Raw genomic sequence first — 23337 nt, 5'->3', positions numbered from 1 at the left:
CATTATCTTTTTCTTGATTAGTTGTTTGCGAGTCAATACATTAACTTGAAGTGTTGTATTATTTTGTTTTTGATGATATTTATGGATATACGATTCGCAGTCATCAAATTCTAGATTAGATCATACCTCTTCATGACAATTTGAACCTCAACGATGCCAAGTGCATTATTGTTTGGTCACCAGCATACATGCAAGGATGAGGAGAAGACCTATGAAGAAATATTAAAATTATGATAATTGAACAGATTGACACAATAAGGCATAAAAACAGTAACTTTGCGAAAAAGGTACTCTTGAACGAGGGAAATTACATGTATGTCAACTTTTAATAAAAAAGAAAACTCGATACCGTTATATTCAAAGTTTGTATGGTGGGATATTTTACGGGAAAGTGTTTGCCGTATTTGATGTACGAAGTACTGTTTTGGGGTGTCTCAATGTTTTGGCATCGTGCTTAAAATAACGCTTCAAATGAAAACATATGACTTTGTGAAAAGCGAAAGCTACTTATATCAGCTAGAGTCAACACTAAGGGTAGTGTCCCTATGATGTGAGTTTAAATTTACTCTGTCATAGAACAGACGGCGTCATCTCTTATCAGCAATACGTTGCAATAACTAAAAACTTGTCAAAGTATTAAATGTCAATCATCATGATGTTTTCTCAAGGCACGGTGGGAGTTCCCCACCCCTGGTGTTATGTGCTAGTGGTGACCTCCAGGCACGGTGGGAGTTCCCCACCCCCTGGTGTTATGTGCTAGTGGTGACCTCCAGGCACGGTGGGGGTTCCCCACCCCCTGATGTTATGTGCTAGTGGTGACCTCCAGGCACGGTGGGAGTTCCCCACCCCTGGTGTTATGTGCTAGTGGTGACCTCCAGGCACGGTGGGAGTTCCCCACCCCCTGGTGTTATGTGCTAGTGGTGACCTCCAGGCACGGTGGGGGTTCCCCACCCCCTGATGTTTATGTGCTAGTGGTGACCTCCAGGCACGGTGGGAGTTCCCCACCCCTGGTGTTATGTGCTAGTGGTGACCTCCAGGCACGGTGGGAGTTCCCCACCCCCTGGTGTTATGTGCTAGTGGTGACCTCCAGACACGGTGGGAGTTCCCCACCCCCTGATGTTATGTGCTTGTGGTGACCTCAAGACAATCACAGGGAAAATCTATGATCGTCTTCATTTTTGATGATATTGAAGTGGATTATAACAAAAACTCAACATGAGTGCTGATTTCCAGAAAAATGAAATGATCTGGCTAAATATTTCAAAGGAAATTATAGCGATAGCACTTCTTTTATAAGTTTGTTTTAATCACTCTGAACTTCGACTAGACTGAATTTATTCAAATGTCAGTGTCATTTCCTTGGCTTTCAATGTTCCTGTTATGAAATTCAAGATATAATAAATTTTAAGAATGTTTTGTGAGAAATATAAACGGTTTTATGAAGGTGAAAATAATCATATATGTCTTACCGTGTCAGTGTTAAATTTATAATAATGGGCACCGTTGAGGTGACCGGCAAGCATATTTCACGTTAAGAAAGATACTTTTTTTCATTCATTGTATGCGTGTCAAATATCTCTGGTAATATACCATCAGATATTTTCTATGATTCTCTTGTCTCAAAATTACTACGGATAGCACGAATTACATTATATTACATGTAAAGCATTTCATTTCTCGTGCTGCAGACCTTTACAAGCGAATGTTGTCGTAGGGTGGTGATTGTGGACAGACTTTTAGATAGTTTGGTAAAGGTCTCGCAAGACATCCTTTTCGTTTCAAGACTTTCCAAACACTATCTCAAGAAATTAATGATGAGACATGCAGCGCTAAATTAAAGTAGGTTTGTGTCTGATCAACGCTGCTTGGGAGACAGGAAAATCTGACTATAAGCTTATTGATTTTAAATCTATGAAATAGTCATCCTAGTAAACAACTGATTGAGCTCATACTCTTCAAGTTGTATGTCTTTCTTTCAGCATGTCTCGCTGTTATTCTACAAATGCTGATTGTCCATCTTATTATGACGTATTATTCCTGTTATTCTGTCTCGTTGTGCGAGGCTTCACATTGACACGGTCCGCATGAGACATATGTAGTTGGCTACCTTAAAATGTAAGTATTTTGTAGAAAAGAGAGAGAGAGAGAGAGAGAGAGAGAGAGAGAGAGAGAGAGAGAGAGAGAGAGAGAGAGAGAGAGAGTTGAGAACTAGTACTGTTTTGACATTGGCGTAGTATTACTGGTCTTACACACAGAGACAGACACAGACAGACACAGATAGACATACATATATATATATATATATATATATATATATATATATATATATATATATTGCATTTAATACCGATATATCGATACTTCGAATTTGTTTGTTGTAAATGCAAAGAATACGTAGCAAAGAGAGAGACCATCACCAGACACTTGCTGTATTATAAAGACATCATATCATAAATGTGTCAGCGTATAAAAGCCACACAATGACAAACCGAGACTTGCTCGAAGTCCGTAGGCATATAAATATGAAAACAGAGTATTAAATGGAAGGAATAAACTTCAGTAAAATGTCGCGTTAGTGATAGGGTGTTGAGTAGACTGTTGGAAACGCGATGGCATTACTGCCGAGAAAAGCCAAGCGACTGGGGCCAGTCTATGACAAACCGTTATCTTCACCGTTATCTATGGTAAACATAGAGTTGTTCCTGACACAGCGATGATTAAGACTGACGTCACGATTGGCGACAGTCAACGAACTTGGATGTTTGAAAACTGTTTGATCTTTAATCAGTAACTCACTTAAAATGATATTTTAATTGTGAGCTCAAATATCCGTTTTGTGATTATTCTCAGAGTCTTTGAACGTTGTAGATCGTCATATTTACTCTGCACTGCTGCATGTGCTGTATAATAGCAATTCACTTTGACAGCGCTACATTTTACATTAAATTGACGAAAATCTCGTGACCGACAAAATCAACAATACAAACGGCAACAAACATTTGATGGATCTGTATTGTATTCATGTCTCAAACAATGACATAACTTTATTTTCAGTCTCTAATACATTTCATATTATTCTAAACAATAGCACCTTTCCACTTTCTGTAAATAAATAAATAGATATACTATATGTATATTTATCTTTATACTGACTGAGCTTCGAACAGCGCCCTACAGTGATGGATGGCGACATCGCCACAATACTACCATGTATACAAAAGTTACATCATGCGATGACATCAAAGGCTGCTGTCGAACCAAATTTCGGGTTTTTTTTTTACTTTGGACGAAATTGTTTGCGGGATTAAGGCGTACGTCGGGAAAACTTCGGACTACGTTGTTATTGCAGCCCATATGGAGGTAGGTTTCCGGTATAGGGTCTCAGGGCTTCGGGGACATTGCAAATACCTTATGGAGGTTAACAACGACGAGTATAACACCAGAATGCAACAATCTTTGAAAGGAACAAATATTTTACTAACCAATGTACGATGTGTTCAACAACGTATCACCCACTTCCACAGGACATAACTTGTTTGAACACTGTCCCTCTATAGAGGGGCCGTGTTTGAACAGATGAAATGGTAATGGCGGCAGTGTTTCACGGAAATTCACTGTACAACATTATCTCTTTCTTAACTTTGACATGTAAGATTGCTTATACGTGACGACATTCCATAATTACATATCATCACCTACAGTGTTTGAATTGTGACACAATGTACTTATTTATCCAGCCATAATAACTTGGAAGACATTGAACGTATCACAAACGTGTCATCGTTATATCCATTCAATGAATGATTCTCTTATCTCCATGGTTACGTACTTACATTGGCTGTCAACACGTTGACAAAACATAACTCGGTAGAGGTGACAATGAAAACGTCTGCTTGATTCACATCGACATGAAATACATCCTAGGTTTATGTTACATGAAAGTTGACGGATCGTGATGTCATACTGGTTTGAATCCGATCTACGACACTTCGATAGTGTTATTGCCCATGACACGTTACCTAATACCATTTGTATCTGTGTGGCCCATATTTGATAACTGGTAAAATGAAAAGTCAATTTCCAAAAACCTTTCACAGATCAAGTATCGACTTGAATAGTTGTTATCCACAAATAACTGTTTCTTTTACATTTGGAAAACTGACTGTGTCCGTTATAAGGCGAATAAAGATAAGTAATGATAATGAAAAACAGGTTCGGAAATAAATTTCAAATTTGGTCATGGTCTAATGCAAACCATAGCTTGGTTATAGAATTTCATCTGGTGTAAGGTCAAGTATGACAATCGAACTTACAGTCGGAATACTTCTCTGTGGATAAAAATGTTTTCTATCATTTGACTTATTTTACTTGGCAATGTATGTTCACAAATGAAATTGTTTATGGAAGAATTATTGAATGTAACATATTTTAACACAGAAACTACCGAGAGAAATTCAACAGCTCGACTCGAAGTCCAGTGAATATTTTTGATGATCCGTGCGAAGTTTGCAATTTGAAATTATCATCTTTCCCCCAAAGAAAATCATACTTTTTTACCAGCAACCGTTTTGAGGTACTGGTCAATCTGTATGATTTAAAATAAAGTTATGTGTGAACTTTTGTGGAAAACAATGATGGGGCTGAAATTCCAATTATTTCATCGATTGACAGTGAACGCAACTGTCTACGCTTCATCAAAATAATTATTTATTTGTAAATATTGCTCGATTTAATCATCAAGACCTTCGGCGCGAGTCTTCGTCACTTCTTGATTCCTCTGAATCAGCACTTGAAATGTCTTTACTTGAATCTTTAAAGCTGGGAGAACGGGAAGTATCAGTTCCACGAAACTGGTTCTGCGAGTTGACAGTTGCATTCGGTGAACCAAGTTGTGAGGGCATGATCATTTTCTGCTCCGAGATGACGCTACTATTGTAAACAGCGCCCCCTATGGCCCCATTTTCAACAGGACTTGTAAATGACAATGATGTCGCGCCTTTTGCCGAACTTGAAGGACCAGGAATGTGTCTGTAGAGTTCATCATGTGGTGTTTCAATGTCTAATTCATCGTAGAAATGTTCTTCGATGTCGGTGTCTGTACCATGACCAGAACATCTGTAGGCTTCGAAAGCATCAGGCATATGTTGACGGTCGAAAGGTTGGTACCAACTTGGTCTGTAAGAATATGCTAAAAATAAAATGTAAATATATATTATATTTTATCTTATTCATATCAGATGGCACCACAGGGGGTCGTACCCAGGGAAGTCTGCTAGATCGATCGATTTTCTGCTCAATCTATCGATCCCGTACTCGATCTGCCCTCCTCTGTGACCTAAATTGTTGCAGTGGTGGGAAGATCGAGTACGGGATCGATGGATCGAGCAGAAAATCGATTGATCTAGCAGACTACCCAGCCCACGGGCGCCTGTGGATGGCACTTTGATAACGCTACTTCAATAATACGTGTTGGTAAAAGTAGAGATACGTAGACACGGACGGCAACGTTTCGTATCAATCATTGGTAACCAAGGTAGTAGTTCGGATTAAAGATGTTATAATAAATGGCCAGATGGCTCCAGAAACAATATCTTTCAAGGATGCAAAATTCCGAAAAGGGGAGGAGGCATATGAAAACGAACCAGATGTGAACTGAATGTACTCACGTGGTTTACAACAGGTTAATTACAAAGTAGTATGCTTAACAGAACGGTCAGATATCTGTCAGATCATTATATGTTGCAGGTTTATCAACTTTCGCACAGTACTCTCTCACTAATTACAAAACTTCATTTAATATGTAAAGGAGCTCTTTATAAACTTAACACCGCTCAATGATTCATGGGACAATTAGATATCTATCAGATCAACATATGCAGCACGTTTCATCAAATTTAATGCTGTAATTTCATAGTAATATCACTAATAACAAAGTTGATTAAATATGCAAATGGACCGTTAATTAACTTAACATTACTAATTGCTTCCCATTCAACACAGTCAGATATCTGCCTAATCAGTATCTGCAGCAGATTTCATCAAATTTGGTGCAGTTATTTCGGAGTTATATGACTAATTACATATCTTCATTTCATATGCAAATAAGCTATTTATTAACTTGACACTGCTCAGCGCTTCACGCGGCAACAAAGATATTTATCAGATCAACGTGTGTTAACACGTGAGCTAAAAATGGGAGGGTATCATATTTTTTTTCACATAATATGGGAGGGGGTGTTTATTTCATTGAACTCTTTATAATTAAATATTAAATACAACAATCTCAGGCGGTGCCACTGTACAGTTGCCAGAGTACGCCCTAATTAGTTGGTATCTTGAATCGTTATCAGGGCAGCAATTTACCCCGATGAATATAGGGCTGATACAATAACCTGCAGCGTTATGGAATGAAGAACATCTTGAAGACTCGGAGACACAGTACACTGTACATACTGGCTAACAAAAGAAGACGAGCGGGGTCTTGGTAAAGCTCTTTAACGCTGATGTTACTGTCAATACAAAGTGTACAGCCAAAGGTAGTGACACTAGCTCTCAATCCAATTCCAGATCATGGTTTTTAAATGTTCGAACAGAATTTGGTGCCAAGCCAAATAATGTTCATTTTAATATAACTGTAGATAACACATATAACAGAATGTTGACGAAGTCAGAACATTTTTATGAATGGTAAGGGGTGTTACGTAGTTTTGACAGGGGTAGGGGAAGAATTTGCTTTCTCACCGCGTCACAATACTTGGATGTTTCCTTGGTTCGTATCGAAAGGTGCGTATTCATGTGCCTTGGCTTGTATTATACAGTGCACTAATTCAGATCGTTCAGTCCTTGATACTTACAAGACATATAGTCTTGTAAACCATATTCATTGCCGGGACATATCCATCTCAAAATAAGAAATGTGCAAAACTTTCGGGGTTTTTGAGCAACGGGATTACAGCGTTAATTTGTTAACGATTGAGATTTTCACTCTGCAAACATAAAGTAGTTCTGCAACCTATGGTTTTATTCGAAGTCTGTGTGACATAGCTTCACCTGGTAATTATGATTTTCTTGGTGTTGTTCATTCAAATCTTACGACGCAAACACAAATCACATTTCTCTCAAAATTACAATCGTCGAATAAATTTAAATTCTTAAATCTGACCAGAACTTTGTTGGGTATGTATTTTAAGGAATGAACATGATACTGTATTTTCAGAGCTCAGTTTGTTAAAGTCAATTGATGATGACGTGTTCAGTGTTCCGCAAATAGTCCTATATTCTACAATCGTTTGTTGAACGTCAGCGTGTCAACCATTATGCGGTTCATACGAGCCATGGCGTCGTTATGCTACCGGGTAAACCGTAAACTTCGATCGCAAGTCTAACTGTAATTGGAAGATGTTGACAATATTGAAATGATCAAGGATCATACGCGTCAAATAAACGAATGATTGGCAGTATTCTATGAATAGGTCAAAGTGTCCCAAGTTAAATATCGCCCAACAAAAAATGCTCCCCATGAATTAAGTACCACAATGGGACACACTGGACACTAAAGCAATGTTAGTTAATCGAATCGCGGGAATCAGGCACAGAACGGACGAATTAAGTACTAGTGTAGTACAGTATCAATGCAGACACAGCATACTAACTATGAATTACAGCTGTCTTGACAGCGTGTGAACACCGACGTTGATATGCATCGAGATTGGTGATTTATTGATCAACTACGAAATGTTAATTAATTCAACCGACCAATCAACCGATCTATCAAGCAAATCTGAGTGATAGAGACAGATTTTGATATCCACTCGATGGCATTCTTATTAAAATAAAATATTTAAGTTCTACGTGCAGATTGTTAATTTTTCTTCTGTGACCTCTGACCTCTGAGACTATGACGTCACACAATCAACTGCAACTCAATGCACGACCTGGTAAGATGAACATTGTAGTGTCATGGACTTACAAATCATGAATGAATATTTCATTAACTAATCCAAGGCTAGTATCAAGAGTCCTCAATATTTTCGATGCACATTTAAGTCAACAGAAATGGTAGTTATGACTTATTAAAGAGGTCCTGTTCGTCAAATGTTTTGCATACTCACGTTCAGGTCTCGGTTGAGATTCAACCACGGGATGACGTTCTGGGGTCCGTTCTAGGTTTCTCCTATTTCGTCGTCTCTGTGTTCTCATCGCAAAACGTACACAACTAGTACATATTGATAAGATGATTACAGCAACCACTGCAACAATCACCGTTCGAAATCTTGAAGAATTCAGGTTTTCTTCAAGATCTGAAAGTTCTTTGTTTGGCTTATTGAAATCTGAAACTGGAAGTAAAATTCCTCTATTAGGCGAAGGTAAAAACTACGATTTTTTCGTTTAAAAGGATATCAGCAAGGATGCTTGCTGATTCCGTCGAAAATCTGAATAAGGTGGTCTTGTATATCGTAGGTGATAGTTATTTCAACGTTTATCTTTAAGTGACGGTTACAACGTTCCGGCTTGACGTGCCACATCATGCAATTGTCCGGTACCGTCGGGGTGAAATTGGACTATCATTTTGAAAACAAGCAAGACAGAGTGAGGCCGTTTTAATAAGATGCTATTAGACATTACTGACATAGACGAAAGGATGAGATGGAGAGACTATTACAGCTATTGTAAGCCTTGGATGAATCGTACAAGGTCGTTAAGTCACACGTTAAAAGTATGAAATAATTTCAAATATTAGATAAAATAGTAAAATAACTGTCGTTAATAACAATACAATAAAAACTAATCACATAGCGGACTGAAATTCATTTAAAAATAATTCCCTAATCCTTTGACACATATGTATTCGATTACCAATAACGCAGCTGTGTCCATTTCTTTGTCTTCTTTGCCCTTGGATAAGTGAGTATAAGCAGCGACTGTCAAGTGCACCAGTAACTGCCAAGTGCACTTTTTGAGCTATGAGTTGCACTTCTTTGTCAACTTATCTCAAGTCCAGCTTAAAGCTGTGTTCCTACAGATATTATTCTCTGCCGTAACACAAAATGCAAATCGGGTTGCAGCTTCCAAATTGTTTATTTTGATCGTTGCATCTTCATCTACACCGAAAAACAGAACTTTTTACAATATTTGGAGACGATCCGCCGAACATTCAGTGGGAGTATCCAATGCCGACATATAACTGAAGAGAAATATTTTGACATTCTGACACTTATATCGATGATCTACGGCATGGAAAATGGTTAAGATTAGCTACGAATTGTTCAAAATAACATGATTAGTTTCGGCAAGTAGCGGGATCTCATTAATTCGAAAATAAACTCATTAACGTGTCCTACATAGTCCAATATCCACTATTCATGAATAAAAACAGTAGACCTTTGCAGTTGTGGTGGGTATCACACTGACCTTGGTAGTTGTGGTGGGTATCACACTGACCTTGGCAGTTGTGGTGGGTATCACACTGACCTTGGCAGTGGTGTGAGTATCACACTAAAATTAAGTTGAGATGAAGTTTACTAACCATCCGAATTCCTATTTTGACATTTGTTTCCATAGAAAACACCATCCCCACAAGGGCTTGTTGTGGCATTGTCATTCTTATTGTCGTCAACAATTGTGATGTTGTTAGAACTCGCGGCAAGTGTGACGTTTTTACCAGATGACGTTGTTGGACTTGACGACAGGAGAGACAGGGTAGTCGGTTGCTCTGTTGTTTCTACCAATGAAATGAAGAAGAGTTAATGACATGATATGTGAATTGTTGCATTTTGAAAGTCTCAAAGTCGAGAAGGAAAATCAAAATGTCTACGAACGTTATGCAAAATGAAAATGTCTGTGTTTCTTTTGATATTTGGAGGAAGTAAGCTTTCCAAAAGAAAATCGCTATATATCTTGTGCATGGTGTACATGACTTAGATTTTTGTTGGATAGATAAGATATCAAGTGTTGTCTTCTTCAAAATCTCATGCATTGGTGATATTTTCCTTAAATTAGCTCATTATATGTACTCGCAAGTTCTACAGGTAAAATTGCTACGGTGGTGCGACACTTCGTACATATATGTTTATGAAATAATTAATTCTAGAAATATGTTTTTTCCTTGAAGAACCAAAGTTTATGATATTTTGTTCAAGCGCAAAGGTGTATGAGATTACGCCTGCAGCAATAACGGATCGTCATGCATTTTGTCACACAGTTTGTAGTGTCACTTTTACGTGAGATATCATGCCATGCCAATAATGATTGGGTCGACGTAATTTAACAATTACAATGACAAAATTGATAGAACTCAGGTAGAAGTCTCTAATGATATTATTTATTCAAACCAAGTTTTAAATCGCATCTGACTAGAATGGATAGTTATCCCTTACCTTACGCATTAAAACAGATGAGACAATTAGCCATCCTTTATGAAGAACGCGACTTTCGAAAAGCTTTCTAAATCCATGAGTTTGTATGCCAAGGACACATTTTTTAAAAATTCTCAAAAACAAAGTTTACAAGGTGACATTTCCTGTTGCCCTATGTTAAATCAGCTCAGCTTCGTCAAAACAGGATAATTTATGACAGTGAAATAAACAATGTGCTACCTTCCTTTGATTTAGAGTGAGAAAATGTAAAACCTGCGAAGCAAACTGAACTATTCATAACAAGAAGGGACTGCATTGTAATATTCATGAAGATATAAAATTTTGAGGTGTAAAACAAACGTCTCTTCCAATAGTATGAAAACCTACATTTCTACTGACAGATGCGTGATGTTATCAGAAATTCCACTCTGTTTACAAGTTTCCCTTCTCTCCGTTCGCCCATGTTAGTTGCAATGGGCCTACTTTGAATCTTCTGTATAAGGGTACAATATTCCATCAATTGGTTAGAAATGTGCAGGCAACTGAGCTCTTATCTTCTCTCAATTCCCCCTGATATTTTGTGTCACTTTTTTCCAATATCCAGTCTGCAGTTTTGTTTACATAACTTCTAAGATTGGAAGTAATAATGGCGACCACACACCTGTCTCTGTTGGTGTTTTCAAGAACTTGGCATACTGACAACGATTTCCAATGAAATCTACGTCACAGAAACATTTGCCATATTGACAAGATCCATGCTGGTTGCAGTCATACTTTGTTTTACACTTCCTACCGAACCAATATGATAAGTCCCCTAAAAGTAATATGATAAATAAAATAAGCATATTAGCGATAATTTCAAGCAATTTCACAGAAATATCACACTGCAAACTGGACTGTTTAGCGATTAAAAGAAACTGTTGAAGGTAATACATTTTCAGAAGAGGTGACATGGCTATCCTTGATGTCATTCGATTTGTTGACCTTTAAATGAAATTATCGACTCACTTGGTCAATATATTGTCTGTACACTGAAAAAGTTGTATCCATGGTAACAAAAAACGTACGCAATTGCATGGTGAAGGTATGTACGCACTAGCGTATATTATATATATATATATATATATATATATATATATATATATATATATATATATATATAATATTTTTTTTTTTTTTTTTTTCTCCCCAGAGCAACTATACAGTGGTAGCCATTCTTTAATTTTGGTAAACATAGAAATTAATTACCATAACAATGGAAAACACTGATTATATATATATATATATATAATATATATATATATATATATATATATATATATATATATATTATTTATGTATGTATGTATGTATGTATGTATGTATGTATGAATGACAGAACCAGTGAAAATGAAGTGCAATATCAGAATAAGTACTTAGATCAATAAAATAGTCACCGATCGAGATCGAGGTTTTTACAAGTAATTTTAATTCATAATTTTTATCGACGATGTGGACTTAAATATATCATTTTGAACCCAAGACTGTCGCCTGCGCAGAACAAACAGCACTTATCACTTTTACTCGTAATGTTTAGAGCATAAAGGTAGTACTGTAAATTCACTATTCCTTAAAACCCAGGCTTTTTTTTCACAGTTCACTCGTAGTCTCTGTTGCGCTGTTCATTTAGTTTGCAATGCATGTTTTCAGGCATATTTTCAGTCTCCTCGGTCATTGTAGAGTCTGCACGAAATTTACAACCATGCGTGTAATTACCAAGGAAAAATACATGCACCATATTTTCCACTACGAAGCTTACATCTCATATTCAAACTATTTCATCAAAGGGCAAGATCGTAAATTATTCAATATTTTAACACAACATTAATTGTTCAACCTGTTAGATTGGCTGATGATTGATGTAGTAGCCACGCAATCTCATTTTCTCTGTGCTTGGACGTTTTACAGTTCACAGTGTTCAGAGTCGCTGTTCATGTGTTATGCATCATACGTACATATTTACCAATGCCAGTTTTCACGTAGACCTTAGTCTAGAATCTAATCGGTTAATTTTGGGCTTTCCAAAGCCATAGGACGCCTTAAAATAACTGGCCAGATTCTAGAGAACGTAGGCCCGTGTTCAAACTGAACCGTGCAAACTAATCAAACCTCAACTATTGTCATTATATCGACATACATGGCATGTCTTGGAATTGTTTGACAAAATAGATTGAGTCTAACCTTGAAATGTACAATGTATTCTAAATGAACAACGTGTAGAATTATTATGCTGGAACATAGTAAATGTTGTACGGCTGAGGGTGTGAGGCAAACTCCAGTGAAGAAATAGATTTCCGTGGCAGCTTTGAGAGCAGTATGAAGAGAAACACGAAAGAATTAAACACATCAATCAGAAAGTAAACCGGTTTAATATAGGATTGTTGAAGATAGTAGGCCTAAATGTTTTTATTCACTGTAAGATTTTCATTACAGAAAAAAGTGATGCGACAATGCGTACATGGCAGTCAATGATTTGCTTATTTAACAAAATTGTTTCAAAGAATGTTATGTTTGCTTCCTTTGATTGAAAAGCCTACCCGTGAATGGTGCCACATGTATGAGAAATTATTGTCTCTAACCACTTTTTCTGGATTCTCTCCGCAATGTTGATATGATACTCAAAACTGGAGTTAGCATAACAACACTACGGAGAGACTCTAGGCAACTAGCTACTCCAAGTCAAACATGCCATGCATATTTCTCTTATAAGCTTATCATAAAATAAAACAATAACGACATGGCTTCCTTGTTTCCTGACATAACAGACCTAAGTATGTACTAAGTATTACACGTCAAAAACATTACAGTGCTCGATGCTTAAGCAGAGCGTTATAAATGATAATAATACAAATTACTAAGTAATTTGTTTTATTATTTATAGAGACTTGTCTAATCATCGCTTTGGATTATTGTTTGCTAGTGTCCTTTCGAAGTTCATGCCCACTAAACATAAAGAAAAAACTTCAATGGACACGGTACGAATAACTTCTACATATCCAACAGATACCATCTTAGATCAGCAACACTCTAAATTGAATAGATGAACCAGAAAACGTGTCGATATTATATTAAGGTCTACATCAATCTGTCGTTCTCGAAAAACGGTGAATTTGTCATATGAAGTTCAGAGTTGAGCAGTTTCTGTGATCGCTTGATTTGTATAGGTTGGCCAAAGGGGAATTTCAAGCAAGAACACATTATAACAGCTCCACGTTTTAGATCTGAAAAATCTTACATGGCAAAAGTTTTAAATTGTAGATTGACCAAAAACACTTTTAGAGAATGCAAAATTGAACATTCTGGTGTAAATGCTAGCTTAACACTTTGGAAACCGGTAAATCTCATAGTTGGTAAAAGATCCACAGTCTATGATATCAATATCGTCTAATTAATAAAGTCTGTGGATGCGCCATTTGAGAAGTGAAATGAAATATTCGGCAACATTGACATTTATTACCTGAAATCCAATTATAATGAAGTAGATGGAGATTATCGCCGATACATATCGAACATGCAAGCGATTTGAGTGACGTTTGCGATAAATGTTTATCGATCACAAAGGACAATACAGTGCGCACAGTCGAACGTATGACTAAAGAGAGCACCAGCATCAGCGCATCCGCATTTATCTGCTAACAAGATTTGAAACTAATTTGACCGGTAAATGTGTAAGATGTAATTTTGTCATATTTATATCGATTGTCAGCAATATCTCATCAGGATTCATTTCAGTCAAGAGTTCAATATTTCAAAACATTTCATGCCGATGGATGTACATGGGCAGCCGTGACCTGGAATTTTCAATTAGACGCCATCATGTCGGACGTTAAGACAATAAGATAGCAAAATTTGTACGTTGAAAAAGCAGCAGATATTGAGATTGGCGATTTCGTTACCTATTGGAATTCTGAAGTTTATATTTGGGGGCCTAAATACGAAAATGTCTTAAAAGTGTGGGACAATATGACCTCTGAGCAAATATCACAAGGTTTTTTGGTTACAAATTGCCGATTTCTTGATCGGTTAGGCTAATTTTGAAAAGCCCAATACCACGTATGAAACAAGATTGCAAATGATCTAAAGAAAATCTCATGTGGACGAAAGCTAAAAATCCGACAGATTTATACATAGAGGAACAGGTTTGACAATGAAAATAAGAAGAATTCAAAGAGAAAAGGGAACATGAACATCCATGGCGTTGATAACAACAGAGTATTACGTTATTTGATTATTCGATGAAACATTTTAGAGTGAACCTGGACTAGTATGAACCAAATTGCATCCATATCCATTGCCATCAAACCTTACAAGGAAATAAAGGGCTTCAAGGTAACTAGTGATTGTTGAAGAATGGCAGCCATAATCAACGTTGAATCAAAGCTCATCTTTATTATGATTATTGCGATTAGTGGGGAAAGACAGGGTGTCGAAAACTACGGAACTTTGCAAAACTACCACTGACAGTAAGGGAGCCGTCATTATTTACGGCCTGGAGGTCGGAGGAATTTCACCGAAAATTTTGAGCAACCCCCCTGCCAACAATGATGAATTTGAGTAACCCCTGACACAGAAATTTTGACTGACCCCGCGCCTTAGAAAAGTTCATATCAATACATGTATTTGAAAAATTTACTAGCAATAGTAAAGACCTTTCAAATTCTGGTTTATCCTGCTAGATTATCATCAGTTTTCTCATGACTGTTGAAAAGGTGAAACTAACCAAGTCATCACAAAATTAAATATGAAAGCTCACCCTGTAACCACTATCTGACCATATAGTATTGCTTAATTTAGATGAGTATCATGACAGAGTATTCACTAGGATATCTGACTGGGCAGAATTTGAAAGTACATGGGGAGAACACGCGAGAGACTGAAGCGGAAAGTGTCAGAGGAGGTGTGTCCCCTTTGTTGCATGTAAAATTTTGAGAAATTGAAATGTGCAATGGTGCAGTCAGGTGCAATCTAACAGGCGTTTTCAATTTTTTTTCTAAGTGAAACTAGTAGAACACCTCAAAGGGGAGAGCACGAGAAGGGGTGTTGCCCCTCTCGCATTGAAAATTTTGAGAAATTGATGCGTGCAATCTGAGAAGTGTTTCAATTTATTTTGCACCAAAATTGAATGACCCCCCTTCTTTCTCTCCAAATTTTTAGCAACCCCCTTGTAGCTTTCAATTTTTTGAATTACCCCCCGATTCCTTCGACCCCAGGCCGTAGATGATGACGGCTTCCTAACAGTAAAGAAGCTCAAGAAAATATCGAACTTCAATTCATCAGCTCTCATCGTTCAAGGTAATTATTTCCCCAACATATTCATTACCAACGATTAAACTAGTTCAGCATCCATTGAAATCGGAACACAACTAACTGAATGGACGATTTCACTTGTTTTGGCTAAGCAAAAAAAGGCAAATTTAGTTGTAGATTTAAAACGGGTAGCTCAATCATCGTAAAGCTAACATCGTTTTATGGAAGTTCCATCAACACTGAAGTTTGCTAGTGTATGTTACTTATTTTACGAACAAAGGCCAGCAATAGTATTCTTTATCTGATTTAGTGTGTTAACAGACTCAATGCCAAACTTAGTAAACGCTGATGAATCACCTGACAATTACGTACCTGTTCCTAACGTGGCACACGGTCCCTCCACAATGGATTACTTCATGGTGGATGTATCGAGGTTACAATATGACAACAAGACACTCTGCTCTTGATATTATGTATTTGAAAACGTTTTGTATCTCGGATTACATAGAGAAAGTACCGCTTTAGAATGTCAACACATTAGCAAATGCCATCAAAAGACTTAATATATAATCGGTGTTGCAATCTGTCACCAACCAATTCAAAAAAAGCAATATGTCTATCATCTGATAATTCAATATCATTTTGACACAGAACGACGAGCCTGGCTCTCCATGAATCGAGCAAAAACATTATACAGTTTAATTTTATTTTTTAAATATTGACTTATTCGGTACTTGTCCCCAACACTTTACAACGCAACGCAATAAAATACGAAACTCCCACACATATGTTGAGTACATATTAAAACTTGTCTTTTACAATTCGTCGTGTAGAATTAGAATGAGAGTGGCAAGGTTAAGCCATACTTACTGTGGCATAAAATTACCGGCAGACAGCTTAAGAGTAGGAGTGTGAAGAAAGGCCTAGGGGTCATAAAGCCTACAGGATAAAAGAGGATATGTTTAAAATGAGGTGAATATCGATAGGTGACGTGACTATCAACGATGTTATAGAAATGGCCATGTAAAGCTTGCCACTAATATTCAGTGAGATATCATGACCTGAGTCACGAGGTTTTGTTATATTGACGAAAGAAAAAAATTAAAAAAATTAGACGCAGAGGAAATGCGTAGAACAATATCTTTGAGAAGTGCTGTCCCTTTGAATATCCTCCAGCTACGGGTTTCTTGTACGGCGATCGACGGCGAGTTGCCATGACAACACACGCTCATATATTAAGTAGATTTCTGCGTAGACGAAACGAATAAAGCATCCAATAATGAAGAAATAATGGCTTCGATATATGTTCTTCCGCATAAAAGTCGCCAGTGTACTATGCATCAGTTGTCGAAAATATTGAAGTTTAATAACAAAAGTTAAAATTCAATTGTACACATCCTGTTAATTTTGTTCAAGTGTGTTCAAACTACAGTACAAAACAGATGGTTTTCCATTCTGTGTGGCGAAGGTTGTACTGTTGGGTGAAATGAAATCCTATGACATATTACTTAGATGATATCAATATCTAATTTCTAATGGAAAATCACGCAGAATTAATCTTATATCGCTGATAGCATGCCTTGCTGATTCCTGTAAAATTTTATTCGGGTCGATTTGTAATTCGATTTCACTTGAGTTTATCGTCTGCTGTCCATGTCAGTGCAGATTTAGGCGCATTAGTTGAAATCATCGCTGTGAAACGGTCGAACAACCGAGTAGTACGTGCCAAGTGACACGAAGTACTTTGGAAAGAGATGGGCTTATGTTGTGTAATAACAATTGAACAGTTACCTCAAAATAGAATATTTACCATACTAGAATAGTTATTAAATATTAAAACCTACCTTTCTACAGGATTATCTGATCCGTTTCCAGTAAACTGAGAATACAACGATACTGTATGTTCGATGTCTGGTTTCTCAACCTTCTTTCTACGTCTTATCAGTGTCTTGGCAATGTGGTGTGATGTCTGCCTTGTGTCTGGCTACAAATAGAATCACAGCAGACATCACCGGTGTGAAGGCACGATATTTAAATGTGAATCACAAAACGTTAGGCCTTGGACTGTCAGAGATTAGAGTATCACAAATTAGTGACTGAACGTATCACAGAATAGACGACAAGAAAAAATATGGGGGACCTATGAGAAATTCACGGAAAAATTACGCAGGTGACAAGTACGCATGCGTCAGCAGGTGATGCGGAGAGCACTCAGTGCGGTCATCGTTGGCAGTTTACTTACATTACGCTCTGTAGAAACGGAAACGTGCGCTAGAATCTGCGCTTCACCGGAATTCAACATCGACAAATGAAATAAAAATACTATTGTGGTAGCAAAATGCTTTTAGTGACTCTTAATTCACGTCACATTGGAGTAGACTGTGATTGTCAGACGATATGTGGTCGCTGAGATTGTTTCTGTTGGAATAGTTTTTAAGGCTTACGTACCAACACGCAACACACAGTGAGAAATATCTGTACGATTTATGCAGTATCACAATATTTTTTCATAATTTATTTAAGTACTGCTATTGGAGAAACTTTCTTATTTGGATAAGTAACTGCCCATCACAAGTAAGTATTCACACAATTTTGAAGGACAGTCTGCCTTGTCGCAAATAAAAAAATGGAAATTTCAACGAATATCCTTTAACCAAAAAAATGATAAGGAATTTCAAAAACATATCATATTCATATGACGACTGATGTTGTTGAATCACCCTTCTATAAACGTCTTTTGTTTTCTTCCGAATGACACGCCAAACGTTTATAAGTAGGTAAACGTAATTCAATAAGTAATCCATGAATAAGAATGAAATAAATGCTTTCCTTGACACTGAATGCAAGTATAGTTGCACCAACTCCACGACAAGTTTTCCCTCTCGTTGCATACAGACGGATACCGCATCGACAAATAAACGTTAGATTTAAATGGAGTCAGTGTGCACTAATGCCACGCTGGGGGTGTAGCGGGCGTAATTATAAAATGTTATCCCAATAGTTTACAGTTTGGAATCGAACACCAACAAAAGGGTTTAAGAATTCGAAACATTGCATGAATGCTACATTGAAATTAATAAAAGCATTAATAATTCCATTGTTGTCTGATAATCAACACACAAGTAATTTCAAGTTAATTGGCGATGATGTGAAAAGAAACCAACTTGTCCTTGAAAGTTTTAGATAAAAAACCATGATGATATGTGTTATAAGAAATGATATTCGAGTAAAGTGGCTCCGGGAGTGGCTCTTCTTTGACATTTTCTCTGTTGTGTACTATTCAAGAAGTATGTAAGGTCCATCTTGGTCAAAACAATAGTAGTAAGTAGTAAGCTATATCACAGACGACAACGCTCCAAATTCGATCGCAAATGTTACACACTATATTAAACATGGAGATTATAAGCTTATCAGAATTCAATTCTGAACAGGAATGGAAAAGCTGACAACGGAAACCAACCCTTTTATTGTACATCCCACTGGCAGGAGACAGGGATTATCTGAATAGCCGCCCAAAGCATCGGCATGCCGACTCTGGTGTTATATTGTCTTGGCTCAAGCGAAGAAATTAATCGAAGGAATCATGGAGTACAGTAAAGAAGTCACCGAGTAAAGCATGGATGTAGACATTAAGAAAAATAACTTACAGTACAGTAAAGTAATCGAGGTGTCTTGTAAACTCCAATATTAAATGATGGCATTCTCCTTTGGGTTGACCCTAGGTTCAATGAAATATAGTGTGCCACAAGGATTAGGATTTACGCCTCTATTAAACAAAGTCACAGATTGGTACAACATTGAAATACAAAAAATGGATCGGTCACGGACGCACCCCCCCCCCCCCCCCCCACCACCACCACCACCACCACCACCGCATTGGAGTGGACATCTATGCTCTGAGAAAACTGAGCGCAGCACCCATTCTGGACGTGTCCAAATGTCGGACAGAAAACAGCCTCTGATTGGGACATATGGGCCTCGCACACCTGTTCGAATGACACACTTGTGCGAATGAACACGTGCATGAGTCGGCTAGCTCGTGGACATGACTTCTGGCAACCCGTTTGCTTCAGGTGGTTGGAAAATGTGTTATAGGCCTAAATTTAAAAACATTAATGTTGGAAAACATTACTGTTGGGAAATTTAAACGTAGCAATATCTGACAATTTGACATACAAGATTTCGTGCGCATAGATATTGGAATGTACTAATGGAATGTAATTTGTCATAACACGTTTTCAATTAATTAGTGAAACTATGCTCCCATTGTAACTGGAATCGGTGCTCTAATGAGTCGCCCACCTTTGTATATCAAAAACATTTGATCATGAAATACATGTAGTCAATATCAACTTAACCTTGAGTTCAGCCTTGAATAATCATTGACGGAATATTAAAATATTGACAGTTTTGTCATAACGTTGTCACGACGTAGAACACGTCAAATGAAAATACTTATGCAATTCATCAATTTCAAGGTGTTAAATTTCTTATAAGATACTTCATCATGAGTGACAAAATATTCCTAAAAATAGCAATAGTATCAAGTCAAAGCGGATCTTTATAATTGCTACTCCCAGGTACGGCAAGTAGGAGTTTACAGAAATAGTGTCAATGACACGGTGCTAACATTTGATCATATCTCATACACATATAAAATGTAAGTGTGGCACACATTAATTAGATTAGGCAGACAATGAAATATTGACAAATATCCCACGATAAGTACTCTCATTAATTTTCACATGGTCTTACTGAGAAAACTGCAAAAAACCTTCTAAGTAAATTAAAGGCAACAGTTCAAGTGGAATCAAGGTGTTTGTTTGCAAAAAAAATCGTCCTAAATATCGGGCCAATATCCCTGTAGCTACTATAGACTTGAAGACGTACATAGTATAATATTAGATAATATGTACTCAGACGAGAAACGACAGCCAGGAGAGAAATGTCTTGTAGGTCCATAATTTCCTAGCCACCAGCCTCTAACATAAAATATACAATCATGCATGTGGATGTAAAAGCAACTATAAGGGGTTGATATCGCCATGTGTAGTAATGAAAACAATTGATGTAAAAAGTGTGACTGTTTTTTTTAAATAAAGGAATAATGATGAACGCGGCACATATATGAATATTTGAAGCAAATTTCAGAACATGCTGTAGATATTTTTTTTTGTGGTTTGGATGGTTGGACTGGTGCATAAAATATTTGAAGTCAATAGGAGAAGCGTTTCAGAGAAGCTGTTAATATGCTAGAAAAAAGAACTTTTTGAATTATTAATAAATGTCAAGGGTATCATTAGACAAGAACTTCAGAGAAACATGTGGAAACAAAAATTTTGACCAAAAATGGCAAATTTTCCAAAATTTGAACAAATCTAAAATAGTTCACCCATATGGACCTACTTGCATACCAAATATCAAAGCTGTCTGATCAGCAATTTTGAAGATCTTTAGGTGTCATAAGTTCAATATATCATATTTAGTTCATCTGTAGTTGTATGTATGTATTTATATGTATTTGAGTGGACAGACATCCTCACAAACGGACATACATACATACATACATACTGACGCCGGACAGATACCCATCCCAATAGCTTCTATAGACTATATTCTATAGTATCTAAAAACACAAGAAATCCAAAGTTTAAAAGTTTTGAACAAATTTGAAAAGAAGGTCTACATACTTACACATACAGTTCTTGAGACTTGGGGAATGGTTTATGAAAGAGTAAACTAAAAATGACAAGGTTCCTGTACATTTTGGTGGCTTCAAGTTAGTATAAATATTTGTTGTAGTCTAGGCAAACGTGAACAGGCTAGTCAGTAGCTGACAGGAGTTATGTACTAATCCATTTTCAAAAACTTAAGGAGACTTGTGGGTAATCGATTGTACTGTGCACTTACAACTTCAAATTCTAAGCACAAATAATTGCAACTTTCAAAAGATTATTTTTCAATGAAACATTAACATGATGTGCAACATTTGGAAAATTGGATACTGAAGTTGATGGATTAACTGATCTAAAATTGGTGGATATACTAGATTATCACATTTTGTTATAGCAACAAGCTGGTTGCAGTGACAGGGTACTTCAATAATTATATTAAATGCCAAAAGGGACTATGTGCCTGAGGGCAGGCGACCAAATGCCGCCCGGTTACATACTCTCTTTTGGGGGCTATAATGTTTTATTACATGTCTCATTTGAAGTTGTCACACTGAAAACGGTCCGTGGATATTTCATTCATATGAAGATTATGCAGCCCAGTGTGTCATCAGCAAGTTAACTGAAATCACTCAGGATGAGTGATGTTTGATAAATAAACCACGTCAAAATAATTTCTGCTCAAAGGAGATAGCAATTTTCCAAATTTTGAACAGACATTTTTGCATATTATGTGAAATATTTAGCAATAAAATAGGGAAATCCAATTACATTTGTTTTGTCCCCCCCCCTAAAAAGGAAAAACGATATTGATTTTTTTAATTGGATATGATACCAGAAATCTGTGTTAAGCAAGTGACACTTGGTAACTATGGTCTTTGAAAGGCATGATTGTAATATGCACACTCATATACAAGTCTTTGAATACCACAATTGTAGCATGTACCAGTATGCACATATCTCTGTCTTTTAAAGGCACAATTGTAGCATTTACACTCATGTGTAGGTCTTTGAATGCCAGAATTATAGCATGTATGTACATATACACGTCTTTGAATGCCACAATTGTAGCATGTATACACATGCATTTACACTCATATGTAGGTCTTTGAAATGCACAATTGCAGCATTGTACAAAGCATGTTGTGCAATTTGAATTCTCTCTTGCTTCCCTACCAAATCTTCAACATTAATATACTATACTTGGTATTTGTATGAAGTGTATGAGTCACTTAAAATTCAAGGACTATCACTTATTATTTCATCAATTTGCAAGGATATTTTGAGATCCACAATACCATTTCCAGATATCATTTTACAATAGGATTTTGCATAGATCATTTTCATGATATCATGTCTGATCTTGTCATTTTTTTTAAAATTGTTGGTTGATTATCAATTTCCCAGGATTTTCAAGGACTCAATTTTAGTTTCAAGGACTTTTCCAAAAGTCTTTATTAAAGGACTATCCAGGAGCTAATGGACCATGTGTGTTGAATAGAGATTTTTGTAGAGTGATTTGATGTGTATTATTCTTGGAGAATTATTGGTAATCTCTCTTACTGTTCAGGGTACATATTCCTAGTCATGCTCTATGACTATCTCTTTGAACAAAAATTCCCTAGACGGAAATAACTTCATTTTCATTATCTTTCCAAGATGGCCATTACTACATGTAGAAATGAGCAAACACAGCTCAATTCATGAATTTTGTTTAATATGAGATACTACTTATATTGTTTGACATGTTGAAAGATACTGAATGAATGGGTGACCATGCATATATTTGACCCTAGTTTCAGACAAAGTAAATGAAACCATCACTAGAATAAAAGGTCGTGACCATTTATTCATTCTAGTGATGGTTTCATTTATCGTGTCTAAAACCGGGATCGAATATATGCATGGTCACCCATTCATTATCTTTCAAATTGTCAAACAATACCAGTAGTATCTCATATCAAACAAAATTCATGAAAAATGGCCGACTTTGTCCCTGTAGTAAGGTTGAACATTTCAGTATT

General features: G+C 36.7%; 1 protein-coding gene across 2 annotated transcripts; it reads right to left on the bottom strand.

Moving 5' to 3' along the window:
• Positions 1-3455: 3455 nt before the first annotated feature.
• LOC139134559 (uncharacterized) lies at positions 3456-19416 on the bottom strand. Of its 2 annotated transcripts, XM_070701448.1 has the most exons (7): positions 19289-19416; positions 17486-17625; positions 16512-16580; positions 11017-11169; positions 9527-9721; positions 8112-8336; positions 3456-5188 (listed from the first exon to the last, which is right to left on the bottom strand). In XM_070701448.1, exons 3-7 carry the CDS (start codon positions 16573-16575, stop codon positions 4737-4739), a joined length of 1089 nt encoding a protein of 362 aa, XP_070557549.1. In that variant the 5' UTR covers positions 16576-16580; positions 17486-17625; positions 19289-19416; the 3' UTR covers positions 3456-4736. The 2 variants fall into 2 exon arrangements, with proteins under 2 accessions (XP_070557549.1, XP_070557548.1); XM_070701447.1 differs by lacking the exon at positions 19289-19416 and having other exon boundaries at positions 17486-17826.
• Between the last annotated feature and the right edge of the window lie 3921 nt (positions 19417-23337).

This window comes from Ptychodera flava, chromosome 6 (assembly GCF_041260155.1).
Source record: "Ptychodera flava strain L36383 chromosome 6, AS_Pfla_20210202, whole genome shotgun sequence".
Taxonomy (NCBI): domain Eukaryota; kingdom Metazoa; phylum Hemichordata; class Enteropneusta; family Ptychoderidae; genus Ptychodera; species Ptychodera flava.
Note: the sequence above shows the minus strand (reverse complement) of the source record. Positions and strands in the feature narration are given on the sequence as shown.